The following is a 25063-nucleotide window of genomic DNA, read 5'->3' as shown; positions in this document are numbered from 1 at the left end:
CTACCGAGAAGGCCCTCTGTCTGGTTCCCTGTAACCTCACTTCTCACAGGGAGGGAACTGCCAGAAGGCTCTTGGTGCTGGACCTCAGTGTCTGGGCCGAACAATGGGAGTGGAGACGCTCCTTCAGGTATACTGGGCTGAGACCGTTTAGGGCTTTAAAGGTCAGCACCAACACTTTGAATTGTGCTCGGAAACGTACTGAGAGCCAATGTAGGTCTTTCAAGTGTTATGCGGTCTCGGCAGCCGCTACCAGTCACTAGTCTAGCTGCCGCATTCTGGATTAATTGTAGTTTCCTGGTCACACTTCAAAGGTAGCCCCACTTTGAGCGTGTAGAGCAGGTTGCAGCAGTCCAAGCGGGAGATAAGCAGAGCATGCACCACTATGGCAAGACAGTCCACAGGCAAGTAGGGTCTCAGCCTGTGTATCATGGAGCTGGTAGACAGGTGCCCTGGACACAGAATTGACCTGCCCCTCCATGGACAGCTGTGAGTCCCACACACCCCAACTTCTAAACCATTTGACTTCCTCCCTTCAGCCCATCCCTGTTCCCACGTCATAAAATGGCTAAGACTGATATCTTTGCTCCAACTTTTTGTAAACAGCTTTGAAGTGTTTTATGATCAAGAGGTGCATAAAGAATAAGCAATAAACTGGGAAGATTCCCGTGTAAAAATGTCCTGAAATTCTGAAAGTTCTGAATACATTCCGAGAATAACAGAAATATTTGAATTATTTGGATTACACTCAGCGCCCACGCATGATCAAACAGTTTGGAAACAGACGGCGACACAAAACCGATCGCCTTTAACTTATCCCTCATATACAAAGGAGCTCATCTTTCCCTGTAGATAAGCAAATAGCACGTCCAAGGGTACTGAAAATATTGAGGCGCCTTTGTAGACAAAACCAATACAGCACTGTCACTATTGTGGTTCTGAAAAGGCAAATTTAACCCAAACTGCTCCTGGTTGGATCAGCTTCTGTGGCCAAAGAAACTATTTCTTTTGACTACGATGAAGCACCAGGCCACCATCTGGCTGAAACCAACAGGCCTCATTGGCTCAGGCCACCTGGGAACCATATCTATGCCCATCTTGGATACCGCAATGAAAGAAAAGCAGGGTATAAATATGAAGAAGTGTAAAATAATAGTTCACAAAAGTGAAGATACAAAGCAGGTTTCTTAACCCTCAGAATCCTAGTTGCCCTCCTGTAGATCTGGCCCTGGGTAAGCTTCTTACAAAGAGAAGTTCACTGCGAAGATATTTAATATTTCTGGCGCTGCAAAGTTCTGCTGTAATTATCCTTAAGAGGCTTCAGGCCTACACACAGCATGAGTGATATGTTTTATGGCTAAAAGCCTGTAGGCAATTTGGCTTCACTGAGCCAAACAAAAGCCAAGGCTCTGTATCAGGTGTTCTCAGGCACAATTATTTCAGGGCTTTTAACTTAAAGGCACGCCGTCCTGAGTGTCAGATTCTTCAGAGAGGGGGGGAACTGTAGCTTACTATGGCAGGGGATAAATAGATATATTCGATCTAAAATAGATATGTTCTGTTTTAGATTCACAACCCAACTACCCCAAAAAGGCTTTTCAGATAGCCAAAGAACGAGCTACAGAAAAAGGGCTGAGTTCGGCGCCGGCAGTCACCTCTTACATTCAATCTGCGGTTTCATCCAATTTGACTTCAATTGCACAAAACGTTCCTACGCACATGTTGATCTGCTCATCTTTGCCTCTAGTTAAGTGAAGAAGCAGTGCAAGGCGGCCAAAAATGGTTCCAAAGATAACACAAGGAAGACTGCTTAGCTTTGGTTGCTGCTAGACTTACAAGGCGTTGGTTGCTAAATGTCGCTAATGAGCTACTCGATGAATGACAGCGATGATGCCATTTACCAAAGTTCTAACAAAACATTGTAATAAGGAACCATGGGGGGGTCATACAAGTGTCTGCCTTGAGTTCACGCACAAGCCTATTTCTCCTTTCCTGGTGCATTCCTGATTTTGCTATCAGGCCGCTGTGGGTTAAACCACAGAGCCTAGGACTTGCCGATCAGAAGGTCAGCGGTTTGAATCCCTGCGATGGGGTGAGCTCCCGTTGCTCGGTCCCTGCTCCTGCCAACCTAGCAGTTCGAAAGCACGTCAAAGTGCAAGTAGATAAATAGGTACTGCTCTGGTGGGAAGGTAAACGGCGTTTCCGTGCACTGCTCTGGTTCGCCAGAAGCTGCTTAGTCATGCTGGCCACATGACCTGGAAGCTGTACGCCTGCTCCCTCGGCCAGTAAAGCGAGATGAGCGCCGCAACCCGGTCGGTCATGACTGCACCTAATGGTCAGGGGTCCCTTTACCTTTTTAAGTTTATGTTTAGGAACCATTCTGTGTATGTTAGGAAGTAGAATGAGAACTCCACCATTGTCCTATAGCTTCACTGCCTTGAGGCTCCTGAAGATCTCTTGCTTCCTTTAACACCAACCTCCCCAACCTTGGATCTCTCCATGCAGCTCAACTGCAGTTCTATTATTCCTGGCCATTGGCCATGCTGGCTGCATTACAGAGCTCGTAGTCCGACAACTTCTGAGAACCCTGCGTTGGAGAAAGCTCTCCGGTGATTCCACACTTTCTCCCTTGCTGTTCTTTGGGCCTGGAAATGCCTTCAGGAATGCATCCATGAAAACACTTCCTTGACTTCACACTTATCCTCAAAATACGTCAGTGAGATCTTTGGGACAACCTGCTAGTCCTAAAGCCCAACTACAACTCATCCCAAAAATGTGCTAACTGAAACAATCACATATTATTCTCCTCTTTACCCCCTTGCTTCTGTTTCCTTTCTCAGTTGTCCCACTTGAGTCCATTTTTGGACTGAAAGGCCTTAAGAAAGTAAGACCAAACATATCTAGCCCAGCATCCTGTTCTCAGAGTGGCCAACCAGACATCCATGAGAAGCCCACAAGCAAGAGATGAGCACCATACCTCTCTCCAGCTCATGACCCTCAGCAACAGGCATTCAAGGAAGCATGATGCCTCTGATATTGGAGCTAGTGTATTGCCCTTATAGCAAATAGTTGTTGAAAAGCCTTATCCTCCAGGGTGACGCTGTGGGTTAAACCACAGAGCCTAGGACTTGCCAATCAGAAGGCCGGCGGTTCGAATCCCCGCAACGGGGTGAGCTCCCGTTGTTCGGTCCCTGCTCCTGCCAACCTAGCAGTTCGAAAGCATGTCAAAGTGCAAGTAGATAAATAGGTACCGCTCCGGCAGGAAGGTAAACAGTGTTTCCGTGTGCTGCTCTGGTTTGCCAGAAGCGGCTTAGTCATGCTGACCACATGACCCAGAAGCTGTACGCTGGCTCCCTTGGCCAATAAAGTGTGATGCGCGCCGCAACCCCAGAGTCGGCCACGACTGGACCTAACTTCCATTTAAAGGCACTGATTTGGGAGCCATGACTATATCTTGTGGCAGCAAATTGCACAGTTCAACTATGCGCTGCGGGAAGCTGTAATTCCTGTTTTCTCATTCTTTGCAAGAATAGTTTGATATAAATAACAAAGAACAGCATCTTATTATTATTATTTATTCTAAAACATCCTCCACGAAACTGAGAAGCAGAACAAAATGTGGTTCGTTTTCTGCAAAGGCGTTGGATTCTCCCACAATGAACTCTGATCTGATTTTCTTTCTCCCCCTTTGGTCACTGTTAACTCCACGGGAGTTTTCTAACCAATGCTATCAACTGTTAAGTTTTTGAGTCCAGCTGCTAAATCAGTGCAGAAGACTGCACAGCACAGCTCAGGTCCGTTTAAAGCTAACGAGCACTTTGCAGCACACTTTGCAGCACACTTGCAAATGACTCACGCTGCGTCGAAAGAACGCACGCTGCACTTTAGTAGGCTTTGTAGAACCTCGGGTAAAAGATCAAAGCAGAACTCTACGCAAGATCTTTGCCGTTTGGAACAAAGAAAACATTGTTGCATCCCTTTATTCCAAGCTCTGGCAAACAGGTCTTGCAGTTCAGGCTTAAAGTGAGCATGAGCTCTGCCAAAATCAGAAACCTGACTCTGGATTCCAGGTAGGGCAGAAGCATTTCCTGACCATATGGAAGATCTGCTGCTTCCACAAGGAACACTCTAGTTCTTCCCCATTCAGGTAGTTTTAAAAAGGTGAAGAAATACATAAACGGCATGTTACATTTGTCTATTCATTTATCTACACTCCTGCTAAGTTTCTAGCTCTCATGGTTTCAGAGAACAGCTTTTAAAACTAGAACCGTTGAGTCTTCAAATCTGGGAAACCAAGCCAACTAAACATGCTCCATAGATCCTCACCGATTCATCACAGTGACAAAAAGGAGGAGATAGCGCTGAAAGAATGTGGCATTGTTTCTTCACTGCAAGTGCTGCAGCAGACAGGGAAGATTCTTCGCCGTCTGTTTTGTTCCACTTGGCACTCTTAAAACACCCTCCTCCTCCTTCCTGTGCTACTGACGGACACTTTCAAAGCACCAAAAATAAGCGGAATACATTTTTGTTTTGTGTTCCCTTTCTGCCGTGACACCCATCTGAAAACTTCCCCTCACATTCCAGCTCCTTTCCAGGAGGAAGCACTGAGGGAAAGGGCAGGGGGTGGAGGATGGTCGGAAGAAGTCCAGTTGACAGAGATCAGCAGAATAGCAGCGAAGAGGAGCCACGGACCAGATTTGCCCTACCTTTCAAAGACAGAAGCGGGAGCCTGATGCTGTTAGGCTTCAAACTCCCGTCAGCCTCAGAGAGCATGGTCAGGGCTGATGGGAATCCAACAATATCTGGCGGGGCACAACCTTGGCTTAAAAGCAAGGTGGCTGATCTTATGAAAAGCACAGATGGAAGGCGCCCTATGCACACCCCTTATCTATTTATTAAAAAAATACTATCTTCCAGCTTGCATTCCACTGTGGCACTGAATTTCAGCAGTGCGCAAAACTCCAGAGGAAAAGGAGAACTAGAGGAATGAAAGATGCAAAGGGACCTGGATGATGGTTAAGATGTGCTAGTTGTTGTTGTTGTTTAGTCATTTAGTCATGACCCCATGGACCAGAGCACGCCAGGCACTCCTGTCTTCCACGGCCTCCCGCAGTTTGGTCAAACTCATGTTAGTAGCTTCGAGAACACTGTCCAACCATCTTGTCCTCTGTCGTCCCCTTCTCCTTGTGCCCTCCATCTTTCCCAACATCAGGGTCTTTTCCAGGGAGTCATCTCTTCTCATGAGGCGGCCAAAGTATTGGAGCCTCAGCTTCAGGATTTGTCCTTCCAGTGAGCACTCAGGGCTGATTTCTGTAAGAATGGATAGGTTTGATCTTCTTGCAGTCCATGGGACTCTCAAGAGTCTCCTCCAGCACCAGAATTCAAAAGCATCAATTCTTCGGCGATCAGCCTTCTTTATGGTCCAGCTCTCACTTCCATCCATGACTACTGGGAAAACCATAGCTTTAACTATACGGACCTTTGTTGGCAAGGTGATGTCTCTGCTTTTTAAGATGCTGTACCGAGGCACAAACCTAGGCTTTGCTTCAGCTGAAGATGTGGATCTGCACACCACTCAGTAATGATGTGTAAAAGTAACTTTCTGCACATCAAAAATGAATGGGGGAGAGCATTATGCACTGATAGTGATAGTGCTGACCTTCACAGCACACACGTCTACTTCTGTGAAAACGGGCACATTATCAGTGTGGTGCTGTGGTTGGAAAGGACTGGGGAGATCCTGGTTCAAATTCTCAATCAACCATGGATCTCACTGGGTCACCTTGGGTGGGCTGGTCACACTCTCTCAGCCTAACCTACCTCGCAGGGTTGTTTGTGAGGATATAATGGATCTGTGGTGTATAAGCATCACACAAGCAAATCAGGGCAGAGAGAGGATGAATTAGCATTGTCATATAGCTTCCCTGCACATCCTCAATAAAGTCCAGGTAAGCTTTGTGCAAGCAAATCATGGTGAATGCTCAATAAATGGGGAGGAGCCCCCAATTCACAGTGGGACAACAGTTTTTCTGGCAGGAGCCCCCAATTGACAGTGGGACAACAGTTTTTCTGGCAGCATCTTCTGGCTCCAGGTATTTCAGCTTTGTTCACTGCACCGGTGAGTGACTCATTGAGCAGATACATAAAATATAATGGAGGGAGGGAGGGAAGGAAGGAAGGAAGGAAGGAAGGCTATAATGTCATGACCATCGACTCTACAAGGGATTTCAACAGTGGAACAAACTGACTCGTGACCAGCTAAGCCAAACCACCGCTGCGCAGGCCAAACCACACCATATCCTCCTCAGTGAGAGAGGGAGTTAATATATACACTGCCTCATTTCTTTGACCTCGCCAATAAAAGCTGTGCATTTTTTATTTGCCCTTATTAGGACAATCTCGGTTATCAACCTCTGGGCCCTAAAGTTTACTTTGCGAACGTACGCTGCACATCAGCAATAAAAAGCAAAATAAAATAAAGCACGCATCGGAAATTAAAAGGAACAGGGAAGAAATAAAAGCCTGGGAGTTCACTTGGGTTTGCACAACTGCATCAGAATTTGTGACCAATTAAAAAAGAGAGAGAGATTTTATTTTTTTTAAAAAGAGAGTAATCTTATCTTGTTGATAATTTTAGCAAGGACTCAGCTCTGCATCCTGTAACATGTAAAATACAGAGTGCCTCTCAGCACATACCGAGTGCATTTGCCTGATTACCAAGGAAGCAAACTCTTAGTTGGTGCTTAGGCAAATTTGAACCTTTCACCTCTCATTTTATGGACTAAACTGTATTAAATTCATTACACGTAGCTTGAGGTCAGCTTGCTTATACGCTGACTGGGGGTTGCTTTAAACCAATTCAACACTAAGCCAGGATTCTTCGAAAGCCAAAGTAAACGCGAGCAAAGTATCCAGAAGGATCAATATTCAATTATGACAGAAATCACCCCTTACCAGTTCAGGGTGGGCGGTGGTTGTGACCTGTCGCGGCAGCCATTTGCTTCCTTCGCGGCCACTGCAGAGCATCACAGGTTCCCGCCAGACCTGATTTGAAATATCCTCCAATCCGTGGTGGCCTGGGGGGCGGGGCTTGGGGAGTGGACCTGAGTGCGGCAGTCTTCATTCAGGTCTGCTCCCAGCCTATATAACGGGGCTGGCGCTGTTCTCGGCAGAACATTTGACCGGGAGTATCACCCACCCACTGCTCGTTATTGCCTTTATGTTGGTGTCCTAAACCTTTGCTTCCAGGATGTTTTGTGGGCTTTGCTACGGTTTGTAAGGGTTGCCGTATTTGGAGTCGGGAAGAAATTTTCCCTGCTCTGTGGGTTTTGCCTTCCTTGGTGCATTGTAAAAGCCTTGTGCGTATGTATTTGCCAAATTTCTATCCTTCCATTCCTTCCAAAGAAGTTAGAACTCTCATGAGTGAACTGATTACTACTGTGAAAGAAATTTTGATGAAAAGACACTTGGAACCCATTTAAAAGCCAATTTTATATATATATTAAAGAAACCACAGGTACACCTTCATTTTTACTTTTGGGGATGTCTTACTCCTGAATACACAAGAAACTCCAATGAGAACATAGGAAAGTCTTTACCATATGTGGTGGGAATGTAAGAAGGTGAAGGGTTTCTGGGAGATGATATATAATGAACTGAAAAAGATGTTGAAATATACATTTGTAAAGAAACCAGAAGCTCTTCTGTTAGGAATAGTAGGAAATGAAATAAATGCGTAACTAAAATTTAACTACGGATGATTGGCAGATAAGCTGAAGGAAGTCCATAATATATAATTTGTGATAAACCTTTGGTATGGTATCATATGTATATTGTATTGAAAACTAATAAAAACTTTTAAAAAAGAGAGAGAACGTAGGCAAAGTCTAAGTCTATGAAACTCCATTCTTTTGAGAGCCAATTGGATTGGGGGGAAAACATCCAAAAATGGCATGGAAAAAGTTAGGCAGTAGGTGAGGGGAAACAACACCTTTAAAATGAGAAAATATTTTTCACAGTGGTGGAAAACTAGGAACACACAAACACACGAATGCAAAGCGCGTACACAAAAAACCAAATATTTCTGTATGGAAATATTATTTTTTCAATCAGGAGAGAGATAAACCTCTAGAGAGACCAGTGGAAAGCGGCACACACACACAAATATATCTACCTGAATGGAAATAGTTTTCATTCATTGTGCTGAGAGCCCTCTGGCTACAAAGGCAGTGGTGACAAACTAGCTTGTTCTGTTTGTAGAGATATAGCTATCAGTAAACTCATTTGGGAAGAATGGGGAGTATTTAACAAATACTACTGCTAATAATATGCTGTAGTGAGAGTTAATGCAAATGACGGTTAAGAGGCTGCGTTTTAGGGCTCAGAAGTCCCCCGTTCAATACATTTCTAAGAACTTAGAGACAGCGCTACTGGATCAGGCCAAAGCCCCATCGACTCCATTATCCTGTCCTCACCGCAACCAACCAGATGCTGTGAGGACAGGAAGCCTGTGAACAGAACCTGAGAACAACAGCAACCTTCCCCTTCTGCAGTTCTCAGCAACCCTTAGTCAGAAGCATGGTGCCTCCAACAGCGGTGGCAGAACATGGAGATCAGGGGTAGTAGCCTTATCCTCCCAGGAACCGTTCCATTGTTTTTCAAGGCCATTCAAGTCAAGGGCCAGCCCTGCCTCCTGTGGCAGTGAGTTCCACAGTTTAACTGGGTGCTTTCTGCCCTCCAACCTTCTGCTTCTTTCTATGGCCACAAGTTCTAACATTATGAGAGGGGGAGGGAAGAGGTTCTCTATCCACTGTCCATCCATACTTTTTTGTATACTTCTGCCATGTCGCCTCTAACTTGTCTTTTCTCAAAGATCCCCGTGGGATCCCCCGAATTGTCCCCAATCTTCTTTCCCATGCCAGCCAGCCAGATGTCTGTGGGAGACCCACAAACAGGGCATGGGAGGGGGGGAACCCTGCCCTGCTGCTATTCCCCAGTACGGGCTATGCAGTGTATTGCTGCCTCTGCTCAGTAGGCAACATTGCATTTCTTATTCCCTTCCTCGAAGGAACTCAGGCTGCTGCACCAAGTCCTGTTTCCACCCAGCTCCGTTTTGTCCTCATGAAAACCCTGTGAGGTAGGTCAGGTCTGAGAGAGAGTGAGCGGCCCAAGGACACTCTGTGAGCTTCCTAGTTTATCCACCTGGTTCTCCCCAGTCTGAGCAAAACTCTAACTACCGCAGCACATTCAAGAAGCCATTGTGCTTATCCTCAGCCCTCCATCTCTAATTATAGGGACAATAAGAATAATGACCCACCATGCAGAACTGTTGTGAAAACGCAATGTAAGCGAGGTTCTAAAAGCACTCATAAAATCACCAGATGAATGCTGTATATTATTCTATATTTTAATAACAAATGCATGCAGAGGGTCAATTATTAGGCAGCCTAGATGGCACCATCCGTGCATAACAAGGGGGTATCAGCAGGCTGGGGAGAGAACCCCAAGACCTGCAGTAGTACAAAAGCCCTAAGGGGTGGGGGCCAAGACCCCCACTGAAGTCTGAGCATGCCCAGTGACTACATCATGCTGGCTGACTGCTGGGTGGAAAGCGGAAAACCATCTTGAATGAGAAATGGAATGGAACATCCCAAAAGTAGGCATGGCTGGCTGGCCGGCCTGCTGAGCAAGAGCACTCTACCCTGCAACTTTATTTTGTATTTGTATTTTCTGCAAGTCCCGTTACATACTAAAAAGAGATCCCAAAGAACCCATTCCTGGGCCCATTTTGGGCTCAGTTCTCACACAGAAAGGCCAAATCTGCCATATATGCATTTTTGCATTTAATACCAGGTTATCATTTTATAGGTTGCAGTACCAAGTTGAGCTGTTGCATACACAACCTTGGCTTGACACAGCAGCTTCAGCTGACCTCAGCTCTGTTAAAACAAAAGGGGGGGAACCAACCCAGCAGTTTGATATGAATCTAAGTATCCAGAATCGAGGAATTTGGTTGGATTCACTCAATCTGTCAGGGATTTGGAGCCACTGAGTCTGCTAGGTCCTGCTGCAAATCTGACTCGCTTGAATAAGTTTTTTATTACCTGTGATTCACAAAAGGTTGAGTAACTTGTGAAGCTCGTTGGGGCAATGTTGTGGGACATGTAAGTATCGAAGGAATGTTTAATATTTACTTCGTTTTCTGTCTGCTCCCCGAGTCCAGTTTCCGTGTGATAACAAAGTCACTGTCTAGATACCTGTCTGAGCCTTTAACAGGGGAGAGACACTGGGAGGCTTTGAGTCAGGCAGCCTGGTGACCCTCAGTCATGATATGAGCATGTGTCACCTTCTGACAAAGCTGAGTGATGAATGAGTGGGAAGGGTTGAGCTGATAGTTGGAGATACGCTGGAAGAATCACAGAATTATGTGGAAACACCAAATTGAGCTGACTTTAGCAAGACAAAAATGAGCCCCTGTGGTTAACTGTCTACATGGTGCCGTCGTCGTTTCCCACTCATCTCATTCAGCTGGAAGAAATATCTACCACTATGCATCAATTTATCCAGATTCAGTGTATGCAATCTTGTCAAGTCTCCTTTTGGGGGGAAATCGTATAATTACCTTTACAGATTTTCATATTATGATTCATGCCATAAAATCCACCGTGAATTAAAAAACTAAGAAATGGGGTTTTTAGTGTTATTGGCCCGGTCCTCTGGAACACCCTGCCACTAGAGATTCCGTGGGCACTTTTCTGTGCCAACTTTTAAAGGCCTGCTGAAAATTCTTCTATTCCACCAGGCCTGTGTGTGCAATTAAGAGTACATCTCCCACAATGGCCTAATGTTGTTTGTTTTTCGTTTCTTTTTGCTTGTTTTTAACTTTTGTGATTTTATTGTCTGGTTTTATGCAAACCGCCATAAGCCGCTGTGATATAATTTTATGATACAGCGGTATACAAATATTGATATAAATGATAAATAAATAACCATTGTAACTAAAACTGACACATTTGGATCCTTTGAGGGTTTAATTATTTCTGAATGTTTAAGGGATACAATGTTCACCTTTCTGCAGTCATGTGGGTTACATTGTTGTCATCATGAAAACAGGCTTTCTAAACTACCTTCCATTTTGATTTGATTGCTAGAGTCCGCTGTACCCTGATTAATACCCCCATATAACATTTCTGCAAATTTCTAAAATCGAAAGAGCACTTTGCCAATAGCAGACTGGGACACGATGCCTGTCCTCAAGACTTTAACGGTGTGTGTGTGTGTGTGTGTGTGTGTGTAACACAGCAATTAAAACATGCAGTGCAATGATACAACTCCTCTCTCAATATCATACTACCAGAAACCACATCACTTTCTATGCCCCTTGAGTTAATCAGTGTCTAGTATTTACCTGGAGATTAAGCAGCCTCCAAATTAGACATAGACGAAAGCGACTTCCATAACAACAAAGCAGCCAATTTTCATTTGAAATTTGATTGCTAGATCTTTTCTGAATGCATACAGAGTTGTGGCCATTTTTTAAAAGAAAGCAAAATTTGACTACAGCCAAAGAGGGTGGAGGGGGGCAGGGACGGAATAAGACAATTGAAAGCATTGGCTCACCGCTCTCCCAACATGTTGCAACCTATTCTGCTTCTTTGATCCATCAGAGCCAATTTTTCTCCAACTTCACGAGGAAAACCCCACAAACCGAAAAGTTAGAAACTCGCCCCCCCACACACATGCAGCATCAAAAATCAGGAACTCACATGGAAAGACCTGATAGGTTTCTTCTGCAACAGGCTCCGCTGATCATCCCTGGAATGCAGGGATTAGAGAATGGTGCTTCGCCGGCTGACAGCCTCGGAGGGAGCAGTTGAAGGAATGAGCAGGGTGTGGAAGGAGGGAGCAAAAATATTCCTCTTGCCTTCAGGCAGCCAGGGAAGATATTGGCTGCTTTCGCTCCCTCCCCTGTCAGCTAACTGCTCTGGAACGACCCTTTGGTGTATTATATGTTGTGTCCTCTGTTCTACTGACTCTCTAGCCTGAATCCTCCAACCACTTAGTCCCATCTGCACTGTGATCACATGATCCCAAGCTCCCCCCCCCCCCAGCACTACCTTTACTGCATTCTCTCTAATAGAGCCCCATTTGCAAAGCTCAGGCCTTTGCAAACACTGGAAAGGATCCTACAGGTTTCTCCCAGCTGCTCGGCTGTGATGTCACCGGTAAGCAGATACCGGTCTGCTGCATAGAGGTTTCTTCGGTTTGGGTTTGCCTGCAGCGAGCACTGAGCTGCTGGGACGTGAAACACAATGCAAAGGTGTTTGTTTACTTGCAAATGCCCTGTTTGCAGCAGGAGCCACATTCCAGGTAAGCCAGCATGTGTGTTAACAGCAGGTCAAAAGCCTGTCTGAACAGCAATCACGCGGAAGCACAAGGCCCGTGGCATCTTAAAAACAATTTTTTTTCTTGTGAAAGGAGCTTTTGTGGGACACAGAATACTTCACCAGATGTGTAAGATGCTCTTTTCAGTTATGCATGGTTATAGATTGATTCTCTCTCTCTCTCTCTCTCTCTCTCTCTCTCTCTCTCTCTCAAACATAAACTGTGAATTAGGGATAAGCAAATCTGTCAATTTCAGTTTCTCCTTTTGCAGTCTCAAGTTCATTTTTCCACATTTCTGTATCAGTTTGCAGGGGGGTTTTCTTCTTCTTTTTTATAATCCTCATGGAAATTCACCAATACATGTCTGCTAATATTTTGCACACAATTTTGCCTAATTTTATGTTGCACCAAGGCGATAGTTATGTCAAGGCAAGCCTTTTGTTTTGCCAAACAGAGTAATGCTCCCTTCTCCACCCTCTGGGTTCTCCCCACAGAGCCGATTTTGGGGGCAAGGGAGCCTGTGAGGGGCAGGCAGAGGAGGGGGGAAGCCCCGTTCCACAAACTTAAGTCCTTGCACCCAGGCTGTTCAGGGGTGTTCAGCATTTGGCTAATTGGGAACCACTGCATTTCAGTTGAATCCCACCCAGTTTTAGGGAACATTCCCAAGCCTACGTGAAGATGCTGGGGGCACCTTCAGTATGCAAAGAAGATTCTCTACTCCTGCTATGCCCCTTCAGTAAGTGTCAGGAATACCTTTCTAGCTCTGATTTTGATCTGAACTCCAGAAGAATTTAGAATAAATGGCCTCGGCCCAGTATACCTGAAGGAGTGTCTCCACCCCCATCGTTCTGCCCGGACACTGAGATCCAACGCCAAGGACCTTCTGGCAATTCCCTCACTGCGAGAAGCCAAGTTACAGGGAACCAGGTAGAGGGCCTTCTCAGTAGTGGCACCCGTCCTGTAGAACGCCCTGCCATCAGATGTCAAAGAGATAAACAACTATCTGACGTTTAGAAGACATCTGAAGGCAGCCCTGTTTAGGGAAGTTTTTAATGACTGATGTTTTAATGCATTTTTAATCTTTGTTGGAAGCCTCCCAGAGTGGCTGTGGAAACCCAGCCAGATAGGCGGGGTATAAATTATTATTATTATTATTATTATTATTATTATTATTATTATTTGAAAGCTCGTCACTCATGTGAGACTGATTTTACAAGACCAAAAGGTCACATCTGAGCATCTCTTTGTTGGCACGTCCAGTTTGATCCTTTATGGAAATGAGGATTTTCCAGGAGCTAAGTTACAACTTAAATGTAGTTTTGCCCCAAGGGATCTTGACATAGTTCTTTACGGTGACATACAGAACTTACATATGTACATCATTTCACTTGTCTGCTGCCTTGCCGTAGTTCAAAACATGCTCAAGGCAGCTTACAACATGAAACAAAAATCACATAATTACAAACATAACAAAAGTAGTCATAAAGAATGAAATATCAAAGAGTACACAATCAAACTGAATCATTTCTACATAGATCATAATAAGATCTAAAATATGTTTTTTAAAAAACAGCAACAACTGCCCACCAACAAAATCCACTAAATACCCCAGTTCCAGAATCTGTTAATCAACTTCAGTTTTTGTAGCTGGAGTCAGTCCAGGCCCCACCCTCCCAGGTCTGGGGGAAATGACCTGCAAGGCGAAGAGCAGGTCTTCCAGGAATTGCAGCCAATGTGCTCTCTTGAACTCAGAGTCTTGTCCTGTTTGAGAGAATGGCCCCTTTTGCCTTTCTAAGGGAGCTATTGGGTTGGGTATGTTCCACCAGTGTCATTAAAAGTCGGCACAATCAGCAAATTATCTGCAATAGTAGTTATGCAACATAATGTCAGGCCACAGCAGGAAATACGGCAGAGACTGTGCCTTGATTTCATACACATGCAAGTTGTGTTTCCTCTTTTAAAATGAAATGGGAACTCTTTCTGCATGTATTAGCAGGCAGCATGAACGTCCACCCAACAAATGTTTGGCAGCGTCAAAGGTGGCAGAACCAATCACCTTCCAAAAGGGGAGGGCGGGCCTAGATTCAATCTCCTGGCTTTACCTTCAGCAGTGAGGGGCAGCTGATAGCATCAAGCATCTGTTTCGCACTGTATATGAAGCCTCACTCCAGAGATGGGAACTGTGCCAATAACCCTGGTATTACATGGAGGAATTCAGGAAAGGGAATAGCATAAAAGCCTCACCTTTTTTTGCATGCGCAACTCAAAGTCTAAACAGGGGGATCTGAGCACCAGTCGCATTCAGGACAAGATTTTCACACTGAATATTGCTAAATGGCTTTAATTTATTTTTAAAACCTGAAAGTTGGCTGATGTAAAAGGGAAACTTTTGCTTTCATTGGCATTTATTTGTACATCTGTAGCACCATTTCTCCTTCAACAATTTCTCCCAATGAACTCCGGTACATGTGTTTAGCGACATTTCACGTCTGAATACGAACTCAGTCCCCACATGCTTTCACAGGGTCTGTTGGAGAGGAAAAGATGCAAAGTGCCAGGAATCTCAAATATCGTAGCTTTCTAGATAAACGTGTTGTTTTTAAAGAAAAAGTTGTTATTTTCACCTCCTGGTAAACATGGTGTTTATCCTCCGTTGAACTTTACACTGAAGATGGAAGGGGGAAATAGATACAAATACAACTGCCTTATTTCAGAGATGCCAGCTTCTCCAACAAACACACAAACTCCAGCCATGTACCACTTCTCAGAAAACAGCCTTATCTGCCAAAGGCTTCACAAAGCTATTGGCGCTGTGCAGGAAAAAGAAATGTGTTTGTTGTTAAAAAGTCCAGCATAATGACATTAACATCTGCTCATTGTTTAAATAATAATATTAACTCTTCACTACCTGGGAAAGTCAAGATTGTCACAACTTTTTGTTGCTGTTGCAGAATACACAGGAACTCTGCCTTTATAACATACATTGCTAACCCAGCCTTCTGTATTGAGTCCCATTCAAATGCTTTCTTTTTTAAGAGAGCTTCCTTTAGCCCTTTAATTCTGGGCATTGCAAGGAGCGGCAGATTCTTATCTGGTTAATTAAACAGGGAATAGGCAGCAGAAGCAGCAGCAAGGGAAAGCACCTGCATATTCAAAGCAATTGGAAGCAATTTGAGGTTCAGTGGCAATTACAATCCCATTTCAATCCCATTTAATTTGTGAGCTAAACTGCATGCTATATGGGAGATCTCTGAATAGAACACCAGAGTTTTCCTTTTTATTGCTATGGAGAGCTGATCAGCGAAACAGCAAAAAAAACCACCTTGTTGCTAGTTGCATTGTGGAGGGAGGGAAATAGAACTACAGTGGTACCTCGGGTTAAGTACTTAATTCGTTCTGGAGGTCTGTTCTTAACCTGAAACTGTTCTTAACCTGAAGCACCACTTTAGCTAATGGGGCCTCCTGCTGCCACTGCACCGCCGGAGCATGATTTCTGTTCTCATCCTGAAGCAAAGTTCTTAACCTGAGGTACTATTTCTGGGTTAGCGGGGTCTGTAACCTGAAGCGTATGTAACCCGAGGTACCACTGTGCATGCTACTGACCAGCCTTGCCTGGTATAGAAGCAGAATAGTAAGGTTGGAAGGGACCCCTAGAGCAATCTAGTCCAACCCCCTGCAATGCATAGAAGGCACAGATAGTAGAGGCACAGACAACAGAGAATTCTTGGCAGGCAAATAAGCAGATGGATAGAAGCAGGGGCAGATCGGGAGGAGTTGCTGAAGAAATGTAAAACAAGGATGCAGAAAAGGGGAGGTATGGGGAAGTCCGGGAAGTAAGGTGTATGAAAATAAGATTATGAAGTTATACATGTTTATATGTTTGTATGTCTGGTATTGTGTATTGTTTGTATTTATTTTTTGTGTTTGGAAAACCAATAAAAACTTATTTTTTAAAAAAAAAAAGAAGCAGGGGCAGATCTCTCCATTTCTCATACGTCATTTAGTTACCATGCTGGCTCTGAGGAAGGGAAATCCTTTGCTCCACAGACACACAGAAACACAGAAGACTGACTCTCTCCCTCCTCAACAAGACTGATCAGTCGAGGGCAATGTTTTCACTAGAGGTTAGTAGCCTGTGTGTCTATGCTAGATTGGGGGGGGGGGGTCCTGGAAAGGATGACTACATAAGTATCTCCATGTTTGTATTCCAAATCAACCACCCTGGTCTCTTGGGATATCTAGAGGAGGCCTGCTCCATGTCCTTTCAGTGTATAAAGGGAAATCTGCCAAAAGTATGGGACAGGGCTTTTTTAGTGTTGGCCCCAATTCCGTCAAAAGATTGCCCTGTGGAAGCTCATAGCAAGGAAATAGGCTTCCTTGTTCCCTGCCTTCCACTACCAGGTCAAAAATGGATGCATCTCCTTTAGTGGAGATATATCAGTGCAGCTTGGTTACTGTTTGAAAACGTAAAGTTGAAGCCATCAAGTAAAAAAATTCACAGCCCATGAGCTTTGTTTACTGCCTTGGAACAGATTACCAGGTTTTTACTTATGGTTGCTGCCTTTATTGGTTCACATTCTCCATTTTAAGATTGTTGCTGAATAGTGTTAACTCCCTGTATGCAGCTTTGGGTGGTTTTATTGGGAAAGTGACTTATAAATGTTGAATGCAACTAAAATCTGAAGGGCAAAGTGGAATTTAATCCGAAGTACAGGCTTTTGCTCAGTTACTGGTACACAATGTTTAGGACATTAATGGTTGTTAAACACCTGAAGAAATATCTAGATAGGTTTCACGTGAACAGTCTATGTACCTGTTATTATAATTTTTTTTAAAACTCTCCCTTCTTCCAAAACATAACAGCCTCATAGAACATAATGGAGCCCTGTTCTATCAGAACAGCATTCCACTAGAGAGTTCAGAAAATGGAGTTTTCCATATTTTTTGCCTTCTGGCAGCTCTCCTTTATAAGAAAGGAGTAGCAAGATATCATATCGGCTCCCTCTCTCACTGCAAACTGAAACTTGATTAGAAAACCACATTTCCTAGGACCAACTTCCATGTCAGCAGTCCACAAAGTGATGCAAAATCCAGCAACAAAGGAACATAATATTTTATAAATCTGTGATAGAAAGGAAGGCTATTTCCATCCAAGTGTTTCCTTGAGTTGTTTTTACTGCTGTACCGTTGGTGGTGGGGTACATTATAGAAAGTCTAGAACAATGATCTCCTTGTCATGTCTGGAGGCCAGTTAATTTAGAAGGCTTCCAACAATGTACTATAGAGCCACACTCCTTTACCAGAGCTATATCAATACAGCATAGAGATACTGGTTTTAAAATCATTAAGTGGAAGCCGTCGGGTGAAATCAAAGCTTATTACAATGAGCGGCAGCCTGAAGCATCCCTCAAGAAATACTGTAGCTTACACATCCAGATCCCGTGTGGTGGAAAGGATGGGGAACTGGTGGCCCTCCAGATGTTGTGGAACTAATAATAATAATAATTTATTATTTATACCGCACCCATCTGGCTGGGCTTCCCCAGCCACTCTGGGCAGCTTTCAAGAAAATATTAAAATACAGTAATGCATCAAACGTTAAACGCTTCCCTAAACAGGGCTGCCTTCAGATGTCTTCTAAAAGTCTGGTAGTTGTTGTTGTCTTTGACATCTGGTGGGAGGGCGTTCCACAGGGCCGGTGCCACTACCGAGAAGGCCCTCTGCCTGGTTTCCCTGTAACTTGGCTTCATTATTTCATTATTCCTGGCCATGCTAGCTATGGCTGATGGAAGCCGAGTTTGTTATGGGTGCTATTAGAAAACCCAGGCACCAGGTAGCTCTGGGAGGGGAATAGGGATTGCCTAACAACTCTCAGCACCCTTAACAAAACACAGCCTCCCATAATTCTTTGGGGAAGCCATCACTGTTTGAAATGGCATCACAACACTATAGATGTATGGTTGAGCAGGACCCAAGCTGCTTAGTGTCTCAGTCTATGACACCAGGAAACAGCAGGAGGAGGGGCAGGAAGAGGCGCCTGCATAACGCTGGTTCCATATGGATACCGCGTCATTTCTGCTCCTGTATTAGGTTTGAGCATGGTTTTATTCTGAGGGTCTTTTCTAATCTTTGACAGCTTCTCAGGGCTACAGTGATATAACAATGCTTCTTTGATGCGGCCTGGATAGCTCAGTTGGTTGCATGGTGCTGATGATGTCCAGTGTTGCAGGATCAATCCCTGTATGGGGCAGCTGCATATTCCTGCATGGCAGGGGGTTGGAATAGATTATCCTCAGGGCCCCTTCCAGCCTTATGATTCGATGATTTCCTTAGGTATTCAAAATAAGCAAATGAATAGTATCTTCAGGATGGGGACAGAATCTGCCTTGAAATATAGTCATACCTCAGGTTACAGACACTTTGGGTTGTGCATTTTCAGGTTGCGCACTGCACCGAACCCAGAAGTACCAGAATGAGTTACTTCCAGGTTTCGGTGCTTGCGCATACGAAGCACTAAATCACGCTTTGCACATGCGCAGAAGCGGCAAATTGCGACCCTCGCGTGCGCCGACACAGCGCTGCGGGTTGCAAGCGTGCCTCCCGCACGGATCACATTCACAACCTGAGCATCCACTGTATATTTTTTTCCAGGGAGCTTCCAGACTGCCACAGTTTGCACAAATCTCTCCCATGTTTGGGTGCAGGTATATTTTTATTATTCTTTAAACTGATTAGTCACTTGTTACCTGAAAGGTCTCCAGGTGGCTTGCGTAAACATTTGTTTATTTATTACTACATTTCTATCGTACCTTTCCTCCAAGGAGCTCAAGGTGGGATACATGGTTCTCCACCCTCTCCATTTTAGCCACACAGCAACCCTGTGGGGTGGGTTAGGTTGAGGGATGAGGGATAGTGGCTGGCCCAAGGTCACCCAGTGAACTTGATGGCTGAGCGGGGATTTGAACTGCAGCCGCAAGGTCCTGGGCCCAACACTCTTCACCACCACTGCACACCGACTCTCAACACAAATACATTTCCCTTTGTGCAGTAAGAATGTACCTTCATATCCCACAAAGGAAGTGGATGCACTGTAATAAAAAAGCAATAGCTAAGCCGAGCTCTTGCACAATAAATCCACTCAAGAAGAAAAAGAAAAATGTTATGGAATAAGAAAAGTGAAAGAAAACTCCAGCTGAGAGTGCACAATATTGGGAGAGAAGTAATTTGACTTCCATGCAATTTTTGTGAAAGCAAATCAAGGCAATTGGTGCTTCGATATAGACTTCACCTGGAAGCAGACAGTGTTAGGCCATACTGGCAAGCCTTTATTTTTATTTTTTTTACAAGTGGCATCTATGTGACAAAGCTCCCTGCCAACAGACCCGTGTACTGTTTTGTTTTTATTTTTTTTTAAAAAAGCTTTCTCTCTTGGGTTATTTTTAGCTGCTGTGGCATTTTGAATCTTCTGGCAGCTGGTTTTTTTTTAAAGTGCTTTTGCTGCTGCTGTCTATTATGGGAACAATCCAGTCCAAATTAAGCGCTTTTAAAGTTCAAATGCTTCTCACTGAGAGAAATTTAAAATAACGTTTAACTCTGTCAGCGAAATTAATGGGACTTAAAAAGTGTTCAACTTGGCTGGATCGTGTCTAATGCCGTGCTTCGCTTTAGTGTTATTTTGATAGGAATTTTATCTTCAGTTTGCATTTTACACTTTAACTCACACTAAATGCACTGTAGGAAAAAAAGCCATTTGCCATATTAACATGCAAACAAATAATAAACAAAACGGCAGTCATGATGCCATCGCTCTTGGCTAGTTGCATCCTCAGACTGGAAGCAGACACTGCGGCAGATACATGGTGGTCTTGAAGACAACAGCCCCGACTCTCTGACTCTCCTCCCTCTAATGCCTTGTGTTTGAAAATGTGCAACATTCCACTGCACTGCATGCACAACACTGCTGCATGCAGCCCACCACTTGTTGCAGGGTGTGCAGACATCACAACACATACATCAAAGTGACTAGAGCAGCTTTCTCCAATCTATTGCCCTCCATAGGTTATTGGACTACAACTCCCATGACCCATGACCTTTGGACATGCTGGCTGGAGCTCATGCAAGTTACAGTTCAAAGGAGGGAGGGAGGATGGACAAGGGTGTCCGTGGGTGATCTTGGGCCAGCTGCTCTCTCTGAGCCTAGCTTACTTAACAGGGTTGATAGAATGGATTGGGGAAGAGAATTGTGTACACTATGTTGACGATGGGGAGAAAATTCAATTCAGCTCGCATTCAAAGGCAAATTTACTGGATTCATCTTTTCTGACACAACACATAAATCAAAACACTGCCATCCTTCAAAATTCACCCTTCTACAAATTTTGCAATGTTGTCCTCCAGCAAAGTAACGTATAAAAAAATGGGTATACAGTGGTACCTTGGTTATCGAACGTAATCCATTCTGGAAGACCGTATGAGTTCCAAAACGTTCTAAAACCAAAAACTCAAAATGGAAGCCTCAAAATGGAAACCTCAATACGGAAGCCATATGGCATGTTCGACTTCCGAGGCTTGTTCAAAAAACGGAGCATTTACTTCCGGGTTTACGATGTTCGAAAACTGAAGCATTCGTCAACAGAGCCGTTCAAAAACCGAGGTACCACTGTACTAGAGTAAAGTGTGCAGATAAATGCATATGATAGTGAAAGTAACATCCAAAATGCCTTATATCCTGGGGAAATGCTTTGCATAAATGTTCGTATTAGGAAAGACTGCATACAAAAATGTGTATGTTCGGAGAAATTTGCACCAAAATGCTGATAAATGTCAATGCATCCTTTAAAAATATAGTTATAATAAGATGCAAATGGATGTGGAAATGGGGAGAGCTAAATGTTAAGATTAGGAAAATGAGAATTAAAGAGAAACTGAAACCGGCAGTTCCAGCCATCTCCATAGCCTGGCGCATCATCACTCCAGTGAAAGTAAAATAGTGGCAGGTTGACATATTTGCCCAACCTTGCACTGCACTGACCTTCTTGGGAGGGATAAAAATGAAATTGATAAATTTTGCATTGCTTGATGTTACCAAGGAGAGAAGAATGAGACACAGGACTGCTGTTCTTGGCAACAGCCTTCATGCATCTGCCCTAACGTCTAGTTCCAGCCTCATTAACCAGGTCAGGATCAACTCTGCCAACCTAAGTACATATGAAACAGATCTGCGCAGAGAGCTCCAGCATAAATACCACAGTCTGTTTGGGTGGATACATTTGTCTGTTTTTCTTAAGATGTTCCCACACACCAAAAATATACCAATTTTACACAGAAGGGAAAGGATTCTGGTGTCTGAGTTTTGTCAGAGAAAGAGAAATGTCCTTTGTTTCTGACAACATGTTGCTTCTATAAAGACATTTTGATAGCATGATTGTTATTAAAGGATAAAAAATGAGCAGATCTAAAAATAATAGGAGCATTTCACCATGCGAAACCAAAGCCCACTCTTCATGGAGTGGAATCAATTACCAAGTCAATTTTGCACCCTTTGCAAAACTCATAAGGTTTGCTGATTCTGCTACTTGAATATAGGTAGTCAGTGCTTTATTTCTAGGGAAAAAAATGTTTAGGGGCACTGTCACTTTCCTACTCATATTGAAATACTGCTCCCCAATGAGGCCAAACTTTGATTCACAAAATGTTTAGGGGTATGCATACCCCTGCGTCCCCCCAGAAAAAAAGCACTATACTGTACGTAGTCACTTTGCCTTAACAGGTAGAACAGAAACCCTCCTTCTTAAAATATCCTTAACATAACAGCTGGAGACCTTGGGTTTGGAGATTAATGGTAAAATTAAAGTGCGTGGAAATAAACTGTGTTGTTTAAATTTGTATACCTCCCTTCATCCACAGACCTCACAACTTGAAATTCCAGATGAACAACACAAAATACATAATAAAAACAGGGACAATTCAAACCAATACCCTCCACCTCTATCTCCTCCCACAAACACATTTAAAAGGGTATAGGATGTTAACCAGCCCTCTCTCTTGCCTTGTACACAAGGGTGAAACAGACTAGATGCCATAGGAAAAGTCAGACAAAGAAAGACAGGCTAGCTACTCTCTACCTGCCACAATATTATGACTAGAATGCATGCAAAATTTTCTGTGGTGCATATGGGATTGCATAGCAGATGCAAGGAGAGTCCCTCAGCTGCCTGTTCAAGGTGAAGAATGTTCCTTAAGCACAAACAGTATATAACTACTGTACAATACTAGGCAGTGGAATGATCATTGCAGAACCTTCTAGAATCACCAGCCCTGCCCACTCAATATCCAGCCACTATTTTGTCAATGGAATGTCAGCAAGCACCTAAGGCTTCAGTCTCAACCCCACTTCTCTGGGAGTAAGCCCCTCTGAATTCAATGGGATCTACTTCTGAGTAGACATGTTTGGGATTGCAACCTAACACACAAAACGGGCCTCTGTGAGATGATCGTTAACTTCATTTAGTTGGGCAAAAGTTGTACGCTCTGTTCAGATGGGTGCCGGGTTTAAAGCTGCTAGATATGATCTTACATACCATCTTTTTTAAATATCTAGTTATTATCCTCAGGTTTTTTTTGGGAGGGCCACTATTTGACTAGCTGCTCATGATTAAAATTTAGCCGGATGCTCCCAGGAACCTTAGTGGAACAAAACCATATCAGTTTATTTAATAACTTTCAAAGTGAAACTAAAGTCTTGTTCAAATCATGTCTCCTCTGATTTAATTAAATACCACCACACATACTGTAAGGCTCTGGGAATCATTAACAGAGTTAATTGAAGACAGGAGATGATGCTTTTCTTTCCTTTTGAAAGCCGGTAGAAAATTTAAAAATAGTTTCTATTCAGAGCTTCCTCAAGGCTTTTTTTATATAGATACAGCAGCTCCAACCCTTGTTGAAGCCTCGATAAATATAAAAGGGGATTGACAGTCAGCATCAAAAGGAGCTGTGCACGAGAAAGATTGGGTGTGCAATCAGGTTTGGTGCATGCACACACCTCAGGATTGCCATCAATTGTCTATAATCTAACAAGTTTGCCTACGCCTAAAAGATCTACTCTACTCATTTAAATGAGGGGTCAGCAGCTGGAGATCCCAGTGGAAAATGTGGCTCTTTGAGAAATGCCAGCTTGCCTCACCTTTCAGTTGCCCACCCTGAAGAAAGAGCAGTGAGTGGCAGAGTTGTGATAACAGTGGCGATGGGTGAATTTGTCAATTTTAGTTATTCTCAGTTTCTAATTTCTCCAGTCTTTTTGAAGTTCACTTCCCCACATTTCCACATCAATTGGCAAAGTCCTCATGGAAATTCACCAGCATTTCAGGGTGAATTTCTCAAAATATGTACACTTTTGTATGCAATTTTGCCTAACATACATATTTTTTGCAAAGCAATTCTGTCCGATACAATGCATTTTAATGTTGTTTTTGCTAATCTGTGCATTTGTATGTACCCTTTTGCAATGGCATACGCATTTCTGTACACATTACTTGGGTAGAGAGCTGCAGTACAAAAATCAGAGAAGTTTTCAAGGGACACTGTGTTTTGGTTATTGCAGGGCTTTTTTTCAGCTGGAACTCAGTTCCGGCACCTCTCAGGTGGGTACCATTGCCATTATAAAAGGACACAGGAGGCATTCTTGGCGAGTTCTGGCACCTCTTTTTCTAGAAAAAATAGCACTGGGTTATTGTATTGTTTTGGAAGATTCAAATTGGGCAGGTTCACTTTGAAATTTCAACTACAGTGGTACCTCGGGTTACAGACGCTTCAGGTTACAGACTCTGCTAACCCAGAAATAGTACCTCGGGTTAAGAACTTTGCTTCAGGATGAGAACAGACATCGTGCGGCGGCAGCAGGAGGCCCCGTTAGCTAAAGTGGTACCTCAGCTTAAGAACAGTTTCAGGTTAAGAACAGACCTCCAGAACGAATTAAGTTCTTAACCCGAAGTAGCACTGTATATCAAATTTCTCCCCTTGATTACAGGACTTGCTCACAGACCACTGCTGACCAGATGCTGCTCAAAGTGGCTTCTGCCATGATCCTAGTTGCTTGAATGGATGGCACAGCTGACACAAGCAAGAGTTCAGATCACACCTGGGCAGATTTGTGCATCATGCTTCTGTCTCAGAAGAGCATTCAAATCACAGCTGCACTTGAAGGCATTTATTAGCAAATGGATTTTGGAACCTGACCAGCAATTATGCAACAAAAACTGAGCAGGCAATTCTCTCAGCCGTGCAGAATGGAAACTAGCTCTGCAAGACACTTCCATGCGACTAGAGGCATTCAGGAATGCTACTTGCCATAGGAGGCGTGCGCAAGGACATATGGTGCACATGTGTTGAAAAGGAAAGATGAGATTATACCATAATCTTTCTGAATGTATCCGCCACTAAAATGAATGTGGCCTTGGTCTAAGTACAGATTCTTCTAATGGGAGCCCCCCCCCCCCCAAAGGAAGTGAAAGCTTAACACAGATCCTTTAAGGACTGACAAAACGTTTGAGTTCAGCGTCCCAACTGTGTTCCCTGCAATGTGTGTACAGCAGAAGTCTTTTCCCCCCTACCCCACATAAAGTTCTTGAAAAACAGGAAGAGGAAATCAATGCTTCCTTGGAAGCTAATTCCCACTTGCACA

At 43.8% G+C, this 25063-nt stretch overlaps 1 protein-coding gene and 1 long non-coding RNA gene across 15 annotated transcripts in view; one reads left to right on the top strand and one right to left on the bottom strand.

Annotated features, from left to right (window-relative positions):
- Positions 1–25063, bottom strand: part of CALD1 (caldesmon 1) — a 180909-nt gene that overhangs the window by 38352 nt on the left and 117494 nt on the right. Inside the window, exon 1 of one of the 14 annotated variants that reach the window (XM_028747518.2) lies at positions 11763–12038. The exons of the other annotated variants lie outside the window; for them this stretch is intronic. Within the exon in view, the coding sequence (XP_028603351.2) occupies positions 11763–11809 (47 nt within the window). The 5' untranslated portion in view covers positions 11810–12038. Of the gene's footprint in view, positions 1–11762; positions 12039–25063 lie in introns of those variants that run through there. 14 annotated transcript variants of the gene reach the window in all.
- On the top strand, positions 12132–24844 carry LOC114605865 (uncharacterized). The gene is made up of 2 exons (XR_003708682.2): positions 12132–12366; positions 24410–24844. It is a non-coding gene; the product is annotated as an uncharacterized LOC114605865 (long non-coding RNA).

The sequence above is a fragment of the Podarcis muralis genome, chromosome 10, assembly GCF_964188315.1.
Source record: "Podarcis muralis chromosome 10, rPodMur119.hap1.1, whole genome shotgun sequence".
NCBI classification, from domain to species: Eukaryota; Metazoa; Chordata; class Lepidosauria; order Squamata; family Lacertidae; genus Podarcis; species Podarcis muralis.
This window is presented reverse-complemented; position numbering and strand designations above follow the sequence as displayed.